The sequence below is a fragment of the Telmatherina bonti genome, assembly GCF_933228915.1.
Source record: "Telmatherina bonti genome assembly, chromosome: 1".
NCBI classification, from domain to species: Eukaryota; Metazoa; Chordata; class Actinopteri; order Atheriniformes; family Telmatherinidae; genus Telmatherina; species Telmatherina bonti.
Window position 1 is genome coordinate 25,274,804 of NC_136619.1, and position 19,830 is coordinate 25,294,633.

General features: G+C 38.3%; 1 protein-coding gene across 1 annotated transcript; it reads right to left on the minus strand.

Annotated features, from left to right (window-relative positions):
- Positions 1–892: 892 nt before the first annotated feature.
- On the minus strand, positions 893–18,943 carry dhx38 (DEAH (Asp-Glu-Ala-His) box polypeptide 38). Its single transcript, XM_079240989.1, has 27 exons — positions 18,726–18,943; positions 17,448–17,779; positions 16,961–17,148; positions 16,548–16,709; positions 16,291–16,453; positions 15,817–15,935; positions 15,645–15,721; positions 15,400–15,555; positions 15,093–15,254; positions 14,644–14,751; positions 13,232–13,353; positions 12,986–13,123; positions 12,677–12,863; positions 11,713–11,898; positions 11,399–11,539; positions 10,869–10,979; positions 10,494–10,610; positions 10,298–10,405; positions 10,059–10,171; positions 8,524–8,732; positions 7,114–7,268; positions 5,497–5,652; positions 4,998–5,132; positions 4,453–4,578; positions 4,263–4,358; positions 3,402–3,523; positions 893–1,725 (listed from the first exon to the last, which is right to left on the minus strand). Exons 2-27 carry the CDS (start codon positions 17,774–17,776, stop codon positions 1,644–1,646), a joined length of 3,768 nt encoding a protein of 1,255 aa, XP_079097115.1. The 5' UTR covers positions 17,777–17,779; positions 18,726–18,943; the 3' UTR covers positions 893–1,643.
- Between the last annotated feature and the right edge of the window lie 887 nt (positions 18,944–19,830).

Below are 19,830 nucleotides of genomic sequence, written 5' to 3' on the forward strand. Positions count from 1 at the left end.
TTTAAAAAGTCAAGAATCCAGTGTGTAGATGGCTGCCATTACGTGAAAGACAAAATAGATACAATAGTTGACTGATTCACTCAGTTTACAGTTGTGAAAACCACCACAGTGGGAATCTCATTACGGCTTTTCATTTTATTTAACTGTTTGTGAAGTGCATAAACAACCTTAATGACAACGAAACTTCCAAATTTGGTGGAATTAATGCTACATTAACTGTGGAGGAACTATTTCCTTCATCAGTTTACTCCTGTTGTCAAATTTTTATAGGTCAGACTGCTTTTTCAGTTCTTTATATTTAAACCTCTTCTTTTAGGGACATTTTTTCATACATCTTATGAATGAGATGTCCTAATATAGGGAGCGATTTTAGATTTTTAGAATTTATATAATTCTATCATAAAAGCATCTATTTCAGCTCCAAGCAAGCTGCTGATTCATCTTCATTGATAATAATTTGCTAGTGCTGATAGCTTTCTTCGGACTAATTAAGTCTTTGGCTAAAGACAATAATTCAGTTGTTGCCATACTTGTAAGGTGCTCAGCTGAGAACTTGAAATTAATCACCGTTTACTCCCACTAGCGTGTCTATAAAAAGACGTCACTGAAGCTGCATGTAGACAATTTATAGTCTAAATGTTAGTCGCTTTCATTAATTAAGTTGTTTGTGCTGCCACAAAACTAATTCAAAGGTGTGTGCATAAATCACAATCTCTAATTATTGTAAAACACGTTTGCAAGTAAAATATTAAATTAAATCTTCTTTTTGAAAAAAAAAAAAAAAAGAAAATATTTGTTTTATTTACATACAATGTTGAAAGAAACAAATGTCCATGAGGAAAAGATAAAACAGAACACCTTCACTAAACAGTTCAACTAATGTTGCATCTTGTGATCAGCTGAGAGGGGAGAGGAAGGTGTGCATCAACAAAAAGCAAGCAAACAAACAAAAAAAAAAGCTTGGCTGTTTTGAACACAGGGCCCACAAAACTTGAACAGTTTATATGTTTAATGTAGCGTGGTGAAGTTGCACAGCAATGCTGTGGTGAATTACCTCGATGGAACAAGGTCCACACCAAGTAGAAAAAGGTCAATTGGCTAAGCCTGCATGAGTGTGTTGTATTACAACCCAACTCTAGAGTCAGTACACACTTAGGCCATAAGTACAGTTTGAGTAGTGCTTCAGTCTGTAGAGGAGCACTTCAAGGCAGTGCCCACTGTTCAAACCACTACACTACAAGAACTAGTAAACGCATGGATACAAAGACAACTAGCAAAAAAAATTGGATCAATATTTTTCAGTTGCCTTGTCACAATACAGCCGGACAAAAAAAGAAAAAAAGGTTTTGTTTCTAGCTTAGGTAAAATCATTATCTATGATATTTGTAAAAATTTTCTTTGAAGCACATATAAATACTGAAGACACAGAAAACAACAGTCCTCAATGTCTTTAAATGTACTGTAGAAAGAGCTTGTGGGGGATGAAGGTGGAGGGCGGCGTGCTGATCCTTGTGGTCCTGTGCCTTATACAAGTTCTCACTCTAGTGGTTTATACAGGAACTGCAGCTGATGCTGAGGGACAACAGCCAGCTCAAGTTGGACAGTTTTTACTCGTGCTTCTGTGGTCTTGGTCGATGCGATTTTTACAGTCCGAAACGAGCTGGGGTGCGTCTGGGTGTCATGGGAGCTTCCTCTTTTCTTCCCGGGGTGCAAATTTTCACAGCCCTGAATGGAGAGCAGAAACAGGTCAAGATTCAGACCAGTTTTATTTACAAGATACATCATTCACCCTCTTGAGTCCTGCATGTACTCACACACTAAGCCGTTCTTAAACTGCTCTACGGTCTTGCTGAATGTAAGAAAATGAGCGCGGGGCATTTTGGCCTGTGTGGCTGAATGTGAACATAAAAGCAGCGGGACTGGATGAGACAGAAAAGGCAGACTCGCGTCTCTGTGACGAGTGTTGAGACGTGGAGCCTGATGCCTCTGACAGCACAATCTATCATCTTTAATTACATGACACTGACACTGCCCACACTTCTCATCTCTCCCTCTTGCTCACACACAAACACACCTGCAGCAATTACACCATCAGGCCATAACCCCCTCCTGTCACAGTGCACCCCCCCACCCCACCCCTTTTCTTTTTGTCTTCTTGCTCACTTCAGGAGAATTGTTGTACATCCCTTAATACACAGGCTGTGGGTAGTTTTACAACAGCAATGAGTGCAAATGTAGAACAATAAAGTATTTTTTGAACACTCAAGGCTGATTTCTTAAAGGGTTATACTGCTTATTTAGCATGTTTCTAACTGCAAAAACCTACATCCATTTCACATTTTGTAAGAAATAAAACTTTTTTCTATTATTTTTCATGTTTTATTGTTTGGTTTTGAACACAAACAAGAGACTAAAACATATGAATGACTGGCATTGGAGGAAAACTCATCAACAAACCTCTACGGCCTGCAGTTCAAATACAACAATGTTTAGTAAATGTCAGGCTGGGCAGTTCAAACCTCCCAGTCTGACTGTGGAATATGTAACAATTATTCATGTTTGATATGCAGCCAATTAGTACGACTGACTGCAATTATAGAACTTAAACTTGTTATGCTGTCCTTGAAACAATGCAGCATCCAATCACATTGTTCTGCTGCTCTGACTGAGCCATGTGCTAATTGACAGCATGGATGTGTGCTACTGAGCAAGGAGACGGTGATAAGCAGCTGCCACATGAAGGCAAACCTCACTAAATATTTCAGTCTGGTCACACTGAACTCCGAGAGGAGACACTTGTGAGGCGTGCCTGAGGACAAAGGCAGCCACAAGCCCTGGAGAGCCTTCAACTTCATTACCACACAGCCAACTTCCTCTGCTTAAATCTAATTCTTAATCCTATACCTCTAGTGTGATTATTTTCAACATAGCTGTCACATGAAATTCAAGACAGATAAACCAGCTGATTAATTACCAATAAAAGTTCTTTTTAAATCAGTCTTTATAACCTTATTTCTCTCTGTAAAGCTCGCAGATGGGTGTGAAATTAATTTTTTGGTCTAATTCGAAAATGAACATTCCCCTCCTTTCTCTGCTCTGCTCTGGCACAATTTAAATTGCTGCAGTAATGGAGGTCAGCCAGGAGTCAATATTATTTCTTTTTGTCTCGTCTGGAGGGACCAGAGGTGAGAAAAGCTCATCATGAAGAGTGAGAAAGGTGGAGTGGAGAGAGTGGGAGAGGAGGAGAGGAAAGGGTGGGGCGGTGATATGGTTTGGCGGTGAGGTAGGTAAATTAAACGTTTCTAATCTCGTCTGCGTATGAAAATGAGGACCAGTAGGGACTATTGTTAGATGAGGTCTGTATGGTGTAGAAAATGAGTAGAAACGTGTTGCTGATTTACCTCACACTCCCAGTGTTGTTCTTCTTCTCCTGCTCTTCTCGACGTGCTCGCAGCTGCTCCTGAGCCAGAGCCATCTCCTCCTCCATGTTGGTGATCTCCTCCTTCGCCCTCCGACGGTTCTCCTTGAAGGTAAATATCGTTCAGTCAAGGTGTGAAGTATACAATCTCCAAAATGAACAATAAAACCATGAGATTTTAGTTGGTGAGATTTTTCTTCCCCCATTCAGCCTGATAAGCCTCTGAAACCGGCCACTAAGGCCTGGACAGCAGTCAGTTTGTATGTTTGCAGCAATGCTGTGTGAGAAATGTATTCATTTAGAAATGTGATTTTCTACATAAAGTTAAAAAAAACCAAAAAAAAAAAACCATTGGTCTCAATCTTCTGAACTGTAGTCAGGAGCTAAATTTGCCTCAAAGGGTCGTAAAATGATGAGGCAACACAATTAGTTTACAGTCAGGACAACAGTACTTCTTCTCCAAGACCATGATCTAATGGCTGTTGCTGCTTCATGCTTTCTTATCCATTTGCTTGTTTGTTGTTCTCAGTTTTTCTTTTAGATTGCAGACACGTTTAGATAACCACATCAACATAATTCATTATCATAAACACAGAATCCACAGCGTTCTGAATTTATTACTTTTTTAAAACCAAAAACAAATATCTAGTCCTGGACATGATCATTTTAAATCTCACTTCATGCAGATTATGCCTCATACATGTGATTAAAGACAGCGATGAATACTATCCGGACCTCACTGTGCCAAGTTACAGTGTGAGAACAGCTTTACATATGCAGGCAATGTTATATACAGAATTTATGAAAATGGGACGCATATATCATCTGCCTTGTTCTGACTTACCTGTCGGCTTTTTCCAGCATGTTTGATGCTATAAAACATGGGCCCAAGTTCCGCCAGCCACTCTCCATCTACTGCAGTCACACACTGCATGTACTCCTAACAACACAAAGCATAAATTAAACATCAAGTTCATGCATATTATAAGAGAGATTTTGCTTGATCCAGGTTTGTAGTCATCAGTGTTTATTACCTTTGTGGTCATGACGAGCTCGTGGTAGATGATGTAGTCAGGTGTGTACCCCATGCCAAACAGGGAGCTGGTAGGATGAAGGTGACATGGCATGCCAGTTCTCACGTTCACGTATTCACCAATGCCCTAAGAGCAAACACATGCATAAATAACAAATTAAATGTGCAGGAATAGGAACCAGTGTTGTCCTGGTCTGAGGTTGTTGTGTATTTGAGCAGGTTTCTATAGGTGCACTTTAAGGTCAAAGCTAAGCAGGTCATCTGGGCTAATTTGCTTCTTAACCAGTCTTGGGCAGCAGGAAAATAAATCTAAAGTATGCCCAACATTACTATGATTGCTTGGGTTAGCTGGCTACTCATAAGTCAAACTGAGAACCATTATTATATAGTCATGATTTCAAATTCCCTTTCAGATTTTAGCGCTGTATTAATGTGAGGCCAGGGGGGATATTTCACCACTCTGTAATTATGCTGCTATAAATCTGCCACAACCAGTCGCCACTGGGCCTGAAGTATTAACCGAGGAAAGCCCAGAGTGCAGAGTACCTTGAGCTTGGCCGCCTGGTGGAAGTAAGCAGCACAGATGCACTTTCTAATGATGTCCCAGTCGGAGCCACAGGAGACGAGGTTCATTTTCTGCTGCACCATGATGTCCTTTAACTGGGAGCGCACCTCACGCACCTGCAACATGAACATTTATCACAAGCAGAACTACGAATCCTGCTGGCGTACAAAGGATTATTTTAGAAATTTTCTTTCATTATCTTAATGTAAAACAAATTAAAAGTCAAACTCTCAAAGTATTTTAAAAGTACCACAAAAAACCTAAGCTAAACACTGCTAAGTTACATACTTGTAGACTTTTCAGTTACTTTTATAGTAACTCAACTCTACTGTAACATATATGCAAAACTCATTATTTACAGTTTTTATATACAAAACATTATTTGTATGCAGGTCTCCACTAAGTCTGAAATTAATCACATTTTTGTTTAATTTCAAAGGTTATTCAAAGACAGAGCAAGTGGAGCTGTTTGGATCAGACCTTGCGCATGGCCTTGGTGTGGATGAAGTGGTCATTGCACCAGATGCTGGAGTAATTGTTGTTCTTCCACTGCATGTAGACATTAAGATAGGTGAGGTGGTCGCTTTCTGGGACTGAAAACTTCTCCCTCACTTGATCACTCTCCTCCTCACGACCCTGTAGAAAGGATTTCATTAGAAATGTTACATTTTTCACAAAAAGACTGATTGTTTTAACCAAAACAGAAAGATACCATCAGGCAAAATGAACAAACATCGAGTTTGATCAACTATAAAAATGATGCATCTAATTTGCATTCAGACACTAGCAACAGTCAGACTCAATCAATCCCAGAGCTGCACCACTGATGGCTCTGGGATTGATTGATGTGATGGGCATCCTATGAAGCCACATCTATGTTCTTCATTACATCCTTAGAGAATTATCTGGCTCTTTCATCCACGTCTCTAACTCACTGTGTCTGATACAGTGGAATTTAAGAGACTTTTATAAAAAGGCTTCACAAAACACTGATCCTGTTTGTGACACACAAAGGAAAAACGTGTTTTGTGCAGGCAAAAGAAGTTGCCACAAAGCCCAGCTACGGTCTGGGTAACATCTCCACATATTCCGCGAGTCACAAGAGCTGTTTTCTTGCCCGGAGAAGAAAATGACGTCATTCAGTTCTTGCGGATGTGCTTGAAGACAGTTCTTGACACATCAGGCTCGATGGGCTTCAACAAGTGTTGTGTGATTGGTCGGACATTTAAGGTGGGTGTGGTTAGCACAGAAAGGCATGAAGAGGATGGTTGACGCTTCCGCATTTTTTGCTGATGCAGGTTAAACAGATTGTTTTGAGAAAACAGCAAAGCAATGATAGAGTACTAAATTTTTCCCTAACATGTTGCGATTAAACACACGTAGCCAGCCGCATGCACAACCCGGCCTGCCACATACAAAGTTTCTCATTAAACATCAAATAATCAGGTTCATTGCACATAAAACCACAAACATCCCCCCAGTGATCCTGTCCCGTTGCAGACAAAGCCTCTTGTGGAGTATGAATTGTCCAGACGAAAAATAACTTTTTTCTCATTCTTGTAGCCTAGAGAGCAAAAAACAGTGTTGTCGCATCTCGTGGTAGCAAGCAGCTCAGCTTCACACACAGCTCTGTTAAATCAGTCTTCACTCAATACTCCTTTTTAGCAATCTGAGCACACTCAGCATCTCCCGCATCACCTTTTTTTTTTTTTTTTTTTTTTAAAACTGATTTAGTGTTACTATTGTGTAAAAATTACTTAAATATGCAAAGACAACTCCTAACACATGAGCGTGGTCACATGACCCACCATTTATATACATTATTGACTACAAGATACAAACTAAGTCTTGAAAATATGACAGTGACTTTGGCATACTTTGGTTTATCTTGTACTGGCAGTAAAAACCCAAGAATTAATGATCTGACAACATTACATAAAAAAAACAAAAGGTTAATCAAATTACTTCATCTTACGGCATTTCAGCTTCTTTCAGATGGCTTTTCCTTTGCTCCACTTCATTCAAACACATCCTGTCCACATCTACATTGTCTACAAAATACTGAAAAAATGGAAGGGAGAAATAAAACATCTGTACCTTAGGTCTGTAGAAGATGGCTGGCACAGACAACATAGACACGATAATGAGGATGTCTGCACTGCAGCCCATGTCACAGGACACAATAAGCATCTTAGAGAGGGCTGGATCAAGGGGGAACTCCACCATCAGACGCCCTGTTGGTGTCAAAGCACCTGAAAGGACAAAGAAGGGACTATTTATAAAGTTACAAGCATAATACGTAAAAGCACGAGAGGTGAAGAATACAGGCCGGAGAAGCACTAAGACGAGTTATAAGTTTCTTTTCCATCAAAAGCCTGCTGGTGGGGAGACGTTCAGCATTATATGACACTTATTTATCTATCACCATGAGAGAGGAGGATGAAATGCTGACAGCTGAGAATTCTTGTAGGAAAAAAAGAAAGTCAGATCAAAAACTTTGCAGTTTCTGATTTAAATGATTAGATGAAGGAGTCTAAGAAGCTTAGATGAGGAAAAGCAGAGTAGCAGAGCAGCCAGTTTGGAACAGGTAAGCCTTAATCAGAGATAATCTGCTGTTAACACACCATACAGGGAATCATCAAAAGTCTTCCCTTATCCCCAAATCCCTAAATCCCCTGAAATCTGGCTATGGATGAGACAGAAATGAGACCCAACCAGTCAAATCAAACACAGGAGCCGTTACTAGGCAATTACTGCACTGGTTGAACCTCGCAACTACCTCCTCTAGGTCTGTTTGCAGAGTCCACATTATCAATGTGGCATCTATTTTGGCAGCAAGTTGTTTTAAGTGTCACTCTGCAGAGGCTCAACGCAGTGCTTACTGGAAAATAAAAACCTATAACAACCAAAATCCTTTGCCATCACTTCATTCATCATTTACATCTGCAGGTGTTGCCACTACTGGTAATAAAAAGTGATAAAGGATTATTTTGCATCTTTTTAACACCAAAAGTAAAAACATTAAACAGAGGCTGTGAATGCTTCCTTCCTCAACCCACTCCAGTTTACCAGGCGCTAAATAAAGTCCAGGTTGAAACAGGATGAAACAGGAGGAGGCAGCACATCAGAGGTTACCTGGTAACTCTAAAGTGCCAGTGTTTGCACAAAGTATTCCCTGCTTCTTATTTCCACCTGTCTGTCTCATCCATCTCAAACTGCACCTACAAAACCTAGTTTTACTTTACAACTTTACGTTGTACCGTAGCAATACATTTTATTCTCTGCACAAACAATATCCAAACTCGGCCATTAATTTGTGTTTAAATCAGCTGGAAAGACGTCAGCCTGGAAATAAATAGCCGAAAGGAGCTGCTATCATGACACCAAAGCACTGAATCAGAGTGAATGCAGCTGAACTGCACTTCCCCTTATCATTGCTCTATGTCTGTGTGAGCTACTGTGATCAGCGTTGTAGTACCTTTGTGTAATGATGCAAGATCGACCCACCTGTGTTGTCCAGAGCTCCCAAGATCCAGAGCTGGTACATGGAATTAAGCATGTTGTCCTCAGGTGGCGGATCCATGAAATGGAAGAGAAGCAAGTCCTGAACACCCAGAGACTTCAGTAGCAGAACTACATTGGCCAGGTTGGTCCTCTGAATCTCAGGTATGGTAGTGGTCAGCATCTCATTCTTATAGGCACTCTGAGTGTACAGCCTGGACGGGAGGAGAGAACAGAAATAAAACACATGACAAATGTATGTGAAATTTAAGTCACAATGTTTTCATTGTAGATTCAGAATACCTCAAAAGAAATCAAATAAAATATATGTAAAAAAAAAAAAAAAAAAAAAAAAGATACACTTTCTTTGTCTCTCATTTCAGCAAAATAACTGACATACTGTTGAAAATTATATTTGTGCTGTAAAGATGAAAACACAACAGCAACAGAGTTGAAGCACATCAGTCAGCATCATGCTAGGTAGAATTGAAAGTGACCAATTAACCCAACAAACATGTCTTTGGATAGGAGGTGAAAACCAGAGTACTGGGAGAGAACCTACACATATGAGGGGAGAAAAAGTAAAGTTTGGCCCCACCCCCAGAATTTCAAAATGAAACATTTCATATTTCGTGATCAGTGGCATCATGTCTTGTATTTAGCTGCACTGGTTTGTCTGTCTGTCTGCAACATAACTCAGAAAGGTTATGACAGATGTTAATTACATTTTCAGTAAATTTAAAAAATGGAATAAGGAATAACTGATGAGACTATGAGAGCGATCCAGATCAGATCCAGATTCTTTACTGTGGGGAGATAACTGTAAATTAGTCTTTACAGTTTCTAACTCAAAACTAACGCTCACAATCATAGGCAAGTTATAAATATTCCTACATTTAACACCTTTTTACCAAAGCTCTCGTGCAGGTACGAGTATATGTCAGCAGGTGGCACAGTTGTACCATCTACTGGGATTGGAGCTGAACTGGATTTGAACTGACTCAAATAAAAGGCATGTAATTACTTTAGCATAATAAAAATTAATCATATCAATAAATAAAACATTACAATATAACGTTTTTTTTTTCACAAATTCCTATATAAATGATCAAATTTGCATTGACGCCTCCAATTTAGAGCTGAATTTAAACTCATTAGCAATGTTTCACCGTGCAATATGCGGTGCTCAAGTTAAATCTGGAAAGGATCTCCTGTAACACATTTAACTGCTGTAAACAAAGTTAGACTTAATCAATCTCATACAAACTAAAGTTCTGGGTCATGTTTCTTTATTATTATTTATAAATGTGAAATCAGGACGATACCAGGGTCCAAAGATAATGTACAAAGTTCAACAAATGGCTTCAACTCCATCTATCTGTTCTGAAAGGGCCACAAAATCACTGCATGGATCCCTGTCAATACGAAAAACTGAAATAAATAAATGAATGAGTGTGTCTATGATTTATGGACCAATTGCAACTAAACAGAAATAGCACATGACTCGTACTGGAGAGTGAATGCAAGGATTGGAGCATTACCTGTAACACTGCCCTGGTCCAGTACGTCCTGCTCGGCCAGCACGCTGGTTGGCATTAGCCTGGCTAATGGGATAAACCTGGAGAGCATCCATACCAATGCGAGGATTGAAGACCTGTTGAAAGAAAAGAGAATCAGAAAAAACACAAGGAAGAAATACACGAGCAGTAAGTTAGCCTTAAAATTGTACTAAAACATAAAGAGCATAAAAAATAATAAAACACATGCAAGATTCGAGAACCTTAAGTTTGCAATATCCTGCATCCACAACAAACATGATTCCATCCACTGTGAGGGACGTCTCAGCGATGTTTGTAGCAACAATGCACTTCCTCACACCATCCGGGGCCTTGAAAAGGACAAATCAAAATCAGCATTTAAAAGCGTAAAAACACATTATTACACAAACTTGCAATATGCAGTGTCTTGATTTCAACCTTCTGGAAGATCTTGGCCTGAAGGTCAGATGGAAGCTGGGAGTAAATGGGCAGCACAGCAAGAGGTGGAGCATTCTCCAAGGCCTCCAAACGCTCCACGATCTGATCTGAGGTCACCTGCGAGGACAAGATCAAACATTTAAACTTTAAGCTTTGTGGAAGGTATGCTTATAAATAACTATAAATAAATAGAAATAAATATTTTATGAAATCAAAGAACAAAAACTGGCTTACTAATTATATTGCATTATTAAAGAGCAACTCTTGGAATAATTTTTTAAACTATGAAGCACAAAAAACAAACAGAGAAAACCTTTCTAACAAAAAATGAACTGAAACAGCTATTTTAGTCACAACAGCTGCTGTGTCCCTCACCTCGATGTCCTCCTGTCCAGGCATAAAGATAAGGATGTCTCCCACCATCCCACTCAGGTGGATCTGGAGAGCTTGTTTCACTGCAGCCTCCACATAGTCCTCCTGAGGTGTCTGCACAGCATGAAACAAAGCAATCAAAATCAAAACAAAGAATGTCGATATCATCTAATCAAAAACAGGACATCTTTGAAATTCAGACACTAGTGTCCTCAGATGATTATTCCAAAACTCAAATAAACAGATTGTTTATACTTAACAACATTGCAGTATCATGAGGTTAAACTTTCAGGCAGATAGACTTGAGGTCAAACACAAATAAAGTAACTAATGAAACAATATTTTTACCCATTATTACCTTTTCTGTCTAGTAAGTGAAGCCCATTATGTAATTATAGTAATTAAGATTACTACATTTTGATTAAAAACCAGTGCTACTCTTCAGAAAATGTACAAAAACCTTGCTATACCTGCTCAAGATGCAGTGCAGTGACAATGTGTTTTGCCTCTGTGAATACACATTTTACACATACCTTGCTAAACAATATGTCTACAGGAAATGTCCTTCCAGGAATGTGGAATATGGGAACGTTGCCAAAAAAAGCTGCAAATTTGTCTGAGTCCATAGTAGCAGAGGTAACTATGAGCTTTAAGTCAGTACGTCGAGACACAACCTAGAAAGAAACAGATAACATTGGTGGAGTGGTTACTTCACTTCTTGAGAGCATTTACACCCGAGTAAGAAGTCACCACATGCGAAAATAAACAATTTGTTCATTAGTTTGGAAACAAACATTAATGAATAAATATCTTGCAGCAGACTTAATGGGTGTTATTTATGACTGACCTCACGTAGCAGCCCAAACAGCACATCAGTGTTAAGGGAGCGTTCATGAGCTTCATCCATTATGACAGCACTGTAATGGTCCAAGTCAGACTCCCGCAAAGACTCTCTGAGCAGAATTCCATCCGTCATATACTTTATCAGCGTTTTCTCAGATGTGCAGTCCTCAAAACGGATTGCATATCCAACCTGAAAGAAAGGAGGAATCAAGTTAAACAACATTAGCATAACAAGCAGGTAAATATTATCAAATACTACAATATTACAGGTTTAAGCATCTTAAAGTACAGAAAAAAATAAAAACCACAGCAAATATACAGGTTAATTACAGTGCATTTTGCATTGTTCCAGTTTTTAACCTTACCTTCTAACTTTCTTACTAATTACTAGTTGACAAAACCAAGGTGCTGACATGCCTTCCTACCACTAGATGGCAGTATTATGCAGTTAAGGAGGAGCTACTGCAACAGACTGATCCTGAAAGAACCATTTTAACTGCATCTTTCAAGCAAATTTTCAGTTTCACAGCTGTTAAAGCTGAAACTCCAAACTGAGATCACTCTATCCACTGTCTGCTGTAAGAAAGACACTTATTGCCTATCAGCATTTTACACACAAAAAAATCTCAGCTATTTCTTTTTTTACCTTCCAATTTAAAATCGTATCAGAATCAAACATTATGAAAGCATTACCATCAATATTTACTATATGCTGTTTTTGCTTATAGAAACTATTTAAGAGTAACAGCCGCAGTATGTCATGTTGTCAGGCACCATCTTTTAAATGATGTAATTAAACAGAAGTGATGACCGAAACTGTTTACAATAGCTATAGTAAGGGAACATTCAATGCACAGATCTATAGAAATTAATCCATTTTAAGTGCTGTTGAGTGTGAGAAAAAAAAAAAAAGAAAAAAGAAAAAACATACGGTGAAGCAGAAGGCAAGTTGGTTCCAGCTATCTCACCTCCTCTCCTAGGTTGGTGCCAATCTCTTCGCTGACTCTCTTGGCAACACTCATGGCTGCCACTCTTCGGGGCTGAGTACAACCCACCATGCCATAGCGGGTGTAACCATCTTCATGCAGGTACTGCGTCAGCTGAGTGGTCTTACCACTGCCAGTCTCTCCAACAACAATCACAATGCTGTTGTCCCTGCAAAGTGCAGTAAACAACAATATAACAAGACTTTTAAAGCAATATTAAACGCCTTTTTCATGAAAACTGTAGGTGAAAGGGGTTTAAGGAGAGCAATAGCCAAAGTCTCGTATAAATACCTTATAATGTTGAGAAGTTGCTGCCTGACAGCAAAGATAGGAAGGTACTGTCTCTGCTCCAGGATACTCTTCTTCTTAGCAAACTCACTGCTGGCCTCAGTCTTCTCTTTCATGTGGTCTGCAAATTTTTGGTCTGCTCTGTGACACATTCAAAGAAAAATTACACTGATGTTTTAAAAAACTGACAGAAGAGTTTTGAGATTTAAACTTGAGAAGTCTGACAGAGAAACTGCGCAGTCTGGTCACCTGTAGTCTACTTTGCCATCCTCGCCCACCACTTTGTTTCCAGACTCTTCATCCTCAGTCTTCTTGATACCCATGATGTCACCCAACTTGGTGCCTGCCAATTCCCAGTGTTTGTGCTGTGCCTGCAAACATAAGTTACTCCAATGAATTCACTGAACCTAAAGTTCCAACAAAAGACAGGACTTCAATATGATGGACGCTTGCGCAGAGAAGTTGGTAGAGAATTCAACATCACTACTGGTGAGCTCCTTTATGTTGCCGATGGAGGTTTATTACATCACTGGCAACAAACAAATGGGTATTGTGATTGTGTATATTTCATTTTCTGAAGTGATGTAAAAATTCCTGGAAAATAAAAGAAGTGCAATGACAATGCCTAAACTCAGAGTGCTGCAATAATCCCAAAGTCCATCCTAAAGCAATATATTCTTCATCAAATTGGCTTTATGGACTTTCTGTTAAAAAAAAACAACAAAACAAAACAAAACAACACACATAACCACAAATATTCTTTCCCAAAACATTACTTCTCTACAATTACAAACTCTAATCTGTTTATCAAAATAAAGCAAACATCACAGCAAAAGCCACTGGGTTAAATTAAATAGAAATAGAACAAAGGATAACATAAAAAACATGCAAAATATGAGAGACTTTCTGTTCTGTTCATGTGAAAACCGGACAGGAAACTGCTCCCAAATGACACTGGGAGATGTCCTTTTTTTTTTTTTTTTTTTTAAAGTAAATGTGGTTTTATCCCAGTGTGTATAAGTTTTAGAGGTAAGACAGCAAAAGTAAAAGAAAATTTATGGTTATGTTTTACTAATGTGAAGCATTATTTCTGTCTACTTTTGCCTCTGGTTTGTTGACTCGTAGTCAAAACGATGAAACTCAAACTGTGAGATGTATGTTTTCAGTCGAGGTGTTGTTTGTCTGTGTGTACATGCCGTGGGGTTGACACAGGGATCAATTTCATGACTTCATGTGCACTTTTGTTTGTTGTCTTAACTGTGTTTGGTAGCCGTAGAAATGGCTTTAATGAGCTTTTAGCTCAGATTCTGGACTTTCTGTAAATACCACATGTCTATATTTACACCACAGACCTGACATTACAACCATAAAGCAGATGTTAACCTCCTATCCCTGGTACTGGGACAGAGTTAACCCTGTTTTTTTGGTACACAAGCAACTTACTTTAGTGTTCATGTTGTTGTGATTGTTTTTCCATTACTAAATTCATCACTAATAACTAAAAACTATCAACAACATTAAAATGATGAGTATCCTCACTTTAGCTTGAGTGTCAACACTGGGCTACGTATTATCCCAAAATGAACATTTTAGAGCACAATCACAAAGCCAAATGCCTTTTATTTTAAGTCAATTTAACTGACGTAGCAGGTCAGACCTACCTTCTTGCGTTCTTTCTGCTCACGATGTTTGCGAACAAGCTGGCTGCCCTTTCGAGAGATGATTGCCATGTCAGAGGTAGCATCTTTCACAGGGATGACAGGCTCTGGCTATAAGAGAAACAAAACAAATACATACAGACTTTATTAGAAATAAAACTGTAACATTCACACTTTCTAATAAAGCAGATATTATCCAAACCAAGTTACAAATGAGAAACAACTAATTAAATATTCATTACTTTAAGACTGAATTACTGTGGCCTTGAAAGAGTGACTTGACAACAGGTACAAATTAGGTGTCAAGCTGTAATACTTGTTAAAAACAGGTGTTCTCAGAAATGTCTTCAAGAGATTGTAGATTACACAAATATAAAATCTAAAATAATACCAAGAAGAAAACAAAAAAAAACTTTATTTCTTAAGGCTTTGAATGACTAAGTGTAATTTACCTGCTTTGTAAAGACAATTCTTCCATCTAGGAAGGGGGGTACCAGGTTATGGACCAATAGATGAACCTTAGTGGCATTGTCTTCCTCAAAGTCTTCATCCACCTCCAGTCTTTGTACCACACCGCTCGTCAGCATGCGATTGGTCTCCCACCGTTCATTATCCTGAGAAAAAAAACACAACTTGTTTCTAAGGATATACCAAAAGTAAATAATGAGGCAAAAGCACAAGAATGAACACACAGATACTAAACGTGCCCATACAGACATCGTATTCTGATTATGTTGGTTTAAAGCACTGTGACTGTACCTCATTAATCTGTCGCTTCTGGGCAGATATTCTTTTCTGAGTTTGTTTCTGAAGGATCTGCTCCCTTTTCTTTACATATTCGTCAGAGGTGGAGGTGAAAGGGTTATGGAACTCATCATAACCTTCGTCCATCATGTACCAATCTCTGTCAGCTTGCTGCAATTCAAAGAAACAATCATAGACTAGAATGACTTATTATTCACAAAAAAATCCTGCAAAGTATGAAAGCAGGACCGAGGTCATACCTTCTGGTCCTCCTCCCACTGTTCCTTCTCATCTTCATTATCAAACATAAACCCTCCTTCACCCTCTTCTCTCCTAGCTGAAGGATAAAAGTAAGAAAATGTCATAATATTCTTCTGTTTCACCTTGAATGTGAGTAAAATTTTCTTGTTTTTTTTTTTTTTTTAAAAATACCTTTTCCTTGTGATAAACGAGGTGTGGAGCCCAAATGCTTTCTGTCATTGGCCCACTCATTATACTTATAGGAAGGAGTGGGCAGGGGTGTGTCGTCAGAGTAACGGCCTCTGACTGATCTAAAAAAAGAAGAAAAGAAAAAAAGTCACAGAAGAATATAAATTTAGTATTATATTCTAATAGCGTTATATTCTATATCCTGTTTTTTTTTCTTTATTAGTCTAAATTAATAATAAGCAAGAGAAAAATGAAACATTTTGTTAATATTACAAGACAATCCAGGAAGATTTTAAAAATGCAGATAAATTGTAACCAGAATTTATTCTACATGCTCTGAAAATGACATAATTATGAACTGAAACTTCTTTCCACCCATTTTTCAAATTCATGCACAAGTAGAAGTTAAATAAATTCATGTTTGGGTCAGTGGTGCATGGTTAAAAATCCAGCTCAGATTAAATGGTCTTATCTTACCTGTCCCTCCTCTCACTCTCTCGGCCAGTACGATGGTTTCTTTCTGAGCGATCTGACTCTCTGTGAGACGGGGAGGGGGATGGTGACTCCCAGTGAGAATGCCTTGAACTGGCATAACCACTATCATCCTCATCCCAGTTTGAACGTGAAGGTGTGAAAGCGTCTACATGAAAAGATAATTATTTAAGTCAACTAAATAAGCACTAAAATTATATGTAATAAATAAGAGAAATAAATGACTAAATAAAAAGCTTAACCTTTGGGACGATGTTGTGGTGATGCAGGTTCATCTCTCTTACTGCCTCGGCTGATGCGATCGGACCACCCGTCTCTCTGTGAGCGTTCAGTCCTCTCACTGCGTTCTGAACGCTCCGACCGGCTGCTGCTGCTACCACGACTATGACTACCCTCTCGTTCATCTTACAGACAGAGATAAAAGAAAGGAGCTCTTAACACCTGCAACTGGTCTAAGTTTTGCTTCAGTTGTCAATCACTTTAAAAAATACTGTAACAATTATCTTAAAGCACATATCCTCATATTTTAAAGACTTTAACAAGCAACATTTTAATATTTTCTAATGTGATGCATCAAATTACAACCAAAAGTTTACCTTCATTGAAAGACTTTTACCAAAATAGGACAAAAAGCCTGCATGATGATAATAATCACCTCTTTCACTCCGTCGCTCTCTGCCTTTGTCTCTGCTCCTTTCTCTGTCTCTGTTCTTGTCCTCCTTGGAGGAGGCGTAGACTCCATGCTCACGCCTGTCTTTCTCCCTCTGCTGGTGTCGGCGTCTGAACTCTTCACTGACCCCTCCTGGGTTTGAAGGTGTCTCGGAGCCAGTCACACGATACTTCCTGCAAACAAGACAAAACATTAGTGACTGATTACTCATATTAGCAGTATTTTATTAAAATGACTAATACTTCTTTTTTTTTTTATATATATATATATATATATATATATAAAAAACAGCTATGACTTATTTAAAGAAAAGACCTGTGGTAATGTTTTGCAGAAGGGGTTTTTTTCGCACATGGGGCTGTACAACCTCACATCACAACAAACCGAAATTATTAATTATAATTTATAATGCAAATACTTTTGCACACTTATTCATATGTTTTACATAATTTTTTGTGACAAAACAGCTTACCTCTCTTTCTTAGCACCCCTATCCTCATCATTGTCTTCTTCATCAGACCCAGAGTCACTTTTTCCTTCCTCCCAGTCCTTGTATGAAGAAATTTTTGATTTCTTTCTGCTGCAGTCATCACCATTAGATTCTTCTTGTTCCTTAGTTTCGCGCTCCTTCCTCTTTTGGGCAGCCAGCAGATCTAGGCCAAGTAAAGATGTGCGTGGTGCAGGTGCCCGGAAAACATGGTGCTCTGCAGCAGCACTCTTCTTCTTCACAATTAGACCACCGACTTGGGCAGCTGGATTAGTCCCTTCTAGCCTATGCATGGACATATCATCATCATCCATTATCTGAGGGGAAATGACAGACAAAAGAGTTGAAACTCCAGAGTGCTAAAACTGAGACAACAATAACTTATTGTCTGAGAGTTAACTAATTAACAATTAGATCATCTTTTTTTCCTTTAAAGTAACTGTGATTAAGTTTAACTCCCATAATTGTCTTAACTAACTTGTTTGAAAACAGATGGGTAAAACAGACTTAATCATCTTAAACGAGCATAAGTTTATGTGTGTGTGTAGCTGTGTGTTTGTGATGGATGGACTCGTAAAAATGTTCATTATAGATTTGATACCACACTGCGTTTGAGGTAACAGAAGTACTGGGGGATGAACAGCAGATGATCCGTAACCTACTATCAATTTTTATTGTAATTGTTCATTGACAGTAACTCCATATTTAAGATCCTGCCGTGTCCTTTCTACGTGTTTATTTGATCCAGTAGGACAAAAAAAACAAACAAAAAAAACAAGTTTATTACTGTGATGCTAACATTAATTTACCTGGCATTTATAAACAAGTTGCTGTTGACCACTTCTTGTTTTAACTGGTATAGTCAATAATAGTTTAACAAATATTTTTGGTCAACTGACTTCTAAATTATTTGCTAACTGAATGCCATCAACCATGTTGTTTGTTTTAACATATTATCTCAACATATTTATTGTTTTGGTGATTACTTAGTTTATTCGTGAGCGTATGTGTGGAATAAGAGTGGATGACCCCCCTAAATTAAAAAGTGCTAAATCATACTGCATCCTCCATTTTTTCCATTATAATGAATGAAATGCGTCACCAAGGCTAACTTCTATGTCGGTTTTATTCATTGTCGTTGCAGAGCGCATCACCGTGCTAGACAAAGTCGTATCAATGTTCAGGAACTCACTTGTAACTCATAACAAACATTTAACTTGAACTACTACTTTATTAAATGGATGGTAAAATGGTTTTACCTACCTTGGGCTGAGCGACTAGCGTTAGCTTGACCGGGATGTGATTCTGTTATGAAAAGCAAACTCCGAATTTACCTCACACGTTTTCTTGAGACAGAAGCCCAGAAAACTTTCACATGGATGCCTTAGTTTGAATACACACAATACGCCAAGAATCACTCCAGAAAACTAGCAGAATGGCGTATTTGGCAATAGTCTGGATTTCGTAAATACAACGCATATATTTACACACTTGGAAGCAGCCATTTCAATCCCACAATTCTCTTCTTCTTCTCCTTCAGACGAAAAGGGAAAAGGCGTGTTGCTGCCACCCATAGGTCATTTGAAAAAATCCATTAAGGAGTTTTTTGTAAGTGCATTTGTAAATGTAATATTAAGAAAATTTACTATAGTTTTGGTGCTATTTCTGCGTTAGTTGATTGTGTTAAACTATTGTTACTTTAGGATGAAAAGTCCCATTAACGTCAAGCGTGAACATTATGGATTCTCATTATTACTGTTCATATTAAAAGCACGTTGGGTTAGACTGGAACACTATCTATACCATTAAATGTTGTGTACCTATCAGTAACATCCATATGTTTTACGGGCCCCTTATCTGCATACAAAGAGGCCTATAAGGTTCTACTCCACTGAGCAGAAAGCAGGCAAGGCAAGTTTATTTGTATTGCACCTTTCATGTACAAAACAATTCAAAGTGCTTTACATGAAACTATAAAAGCATTCCAGAAAAAAAGCATTCAAGAAAATACAAATAACATAATCACAATAAAATCATAAATTGTATTAATATAATTGAAAGCAGAATTAGTTAAAAGTTACTGTGCAGATGTCATGCATAGGCGCATGAGAAAAGAATTGTTTTTAACCTGGATTTAAAGGTAAATAAAGTGAACTACAAGTTTTATTTCCGTATGACATATAGACTTCTTCACCAAAATAGGACAAACATGCATAAAATGTATATGTTAAATAAAGAACCTTAATGTTCAAATAAATACAGCAAAAAGAAAAAATGCACTTTATCTACATGCGCACCCTACAGTCTAGGATGCGCACCACTAGCGCATTTTTGACAAATTTTACACAGCTCATGAAAACGTTCTTGT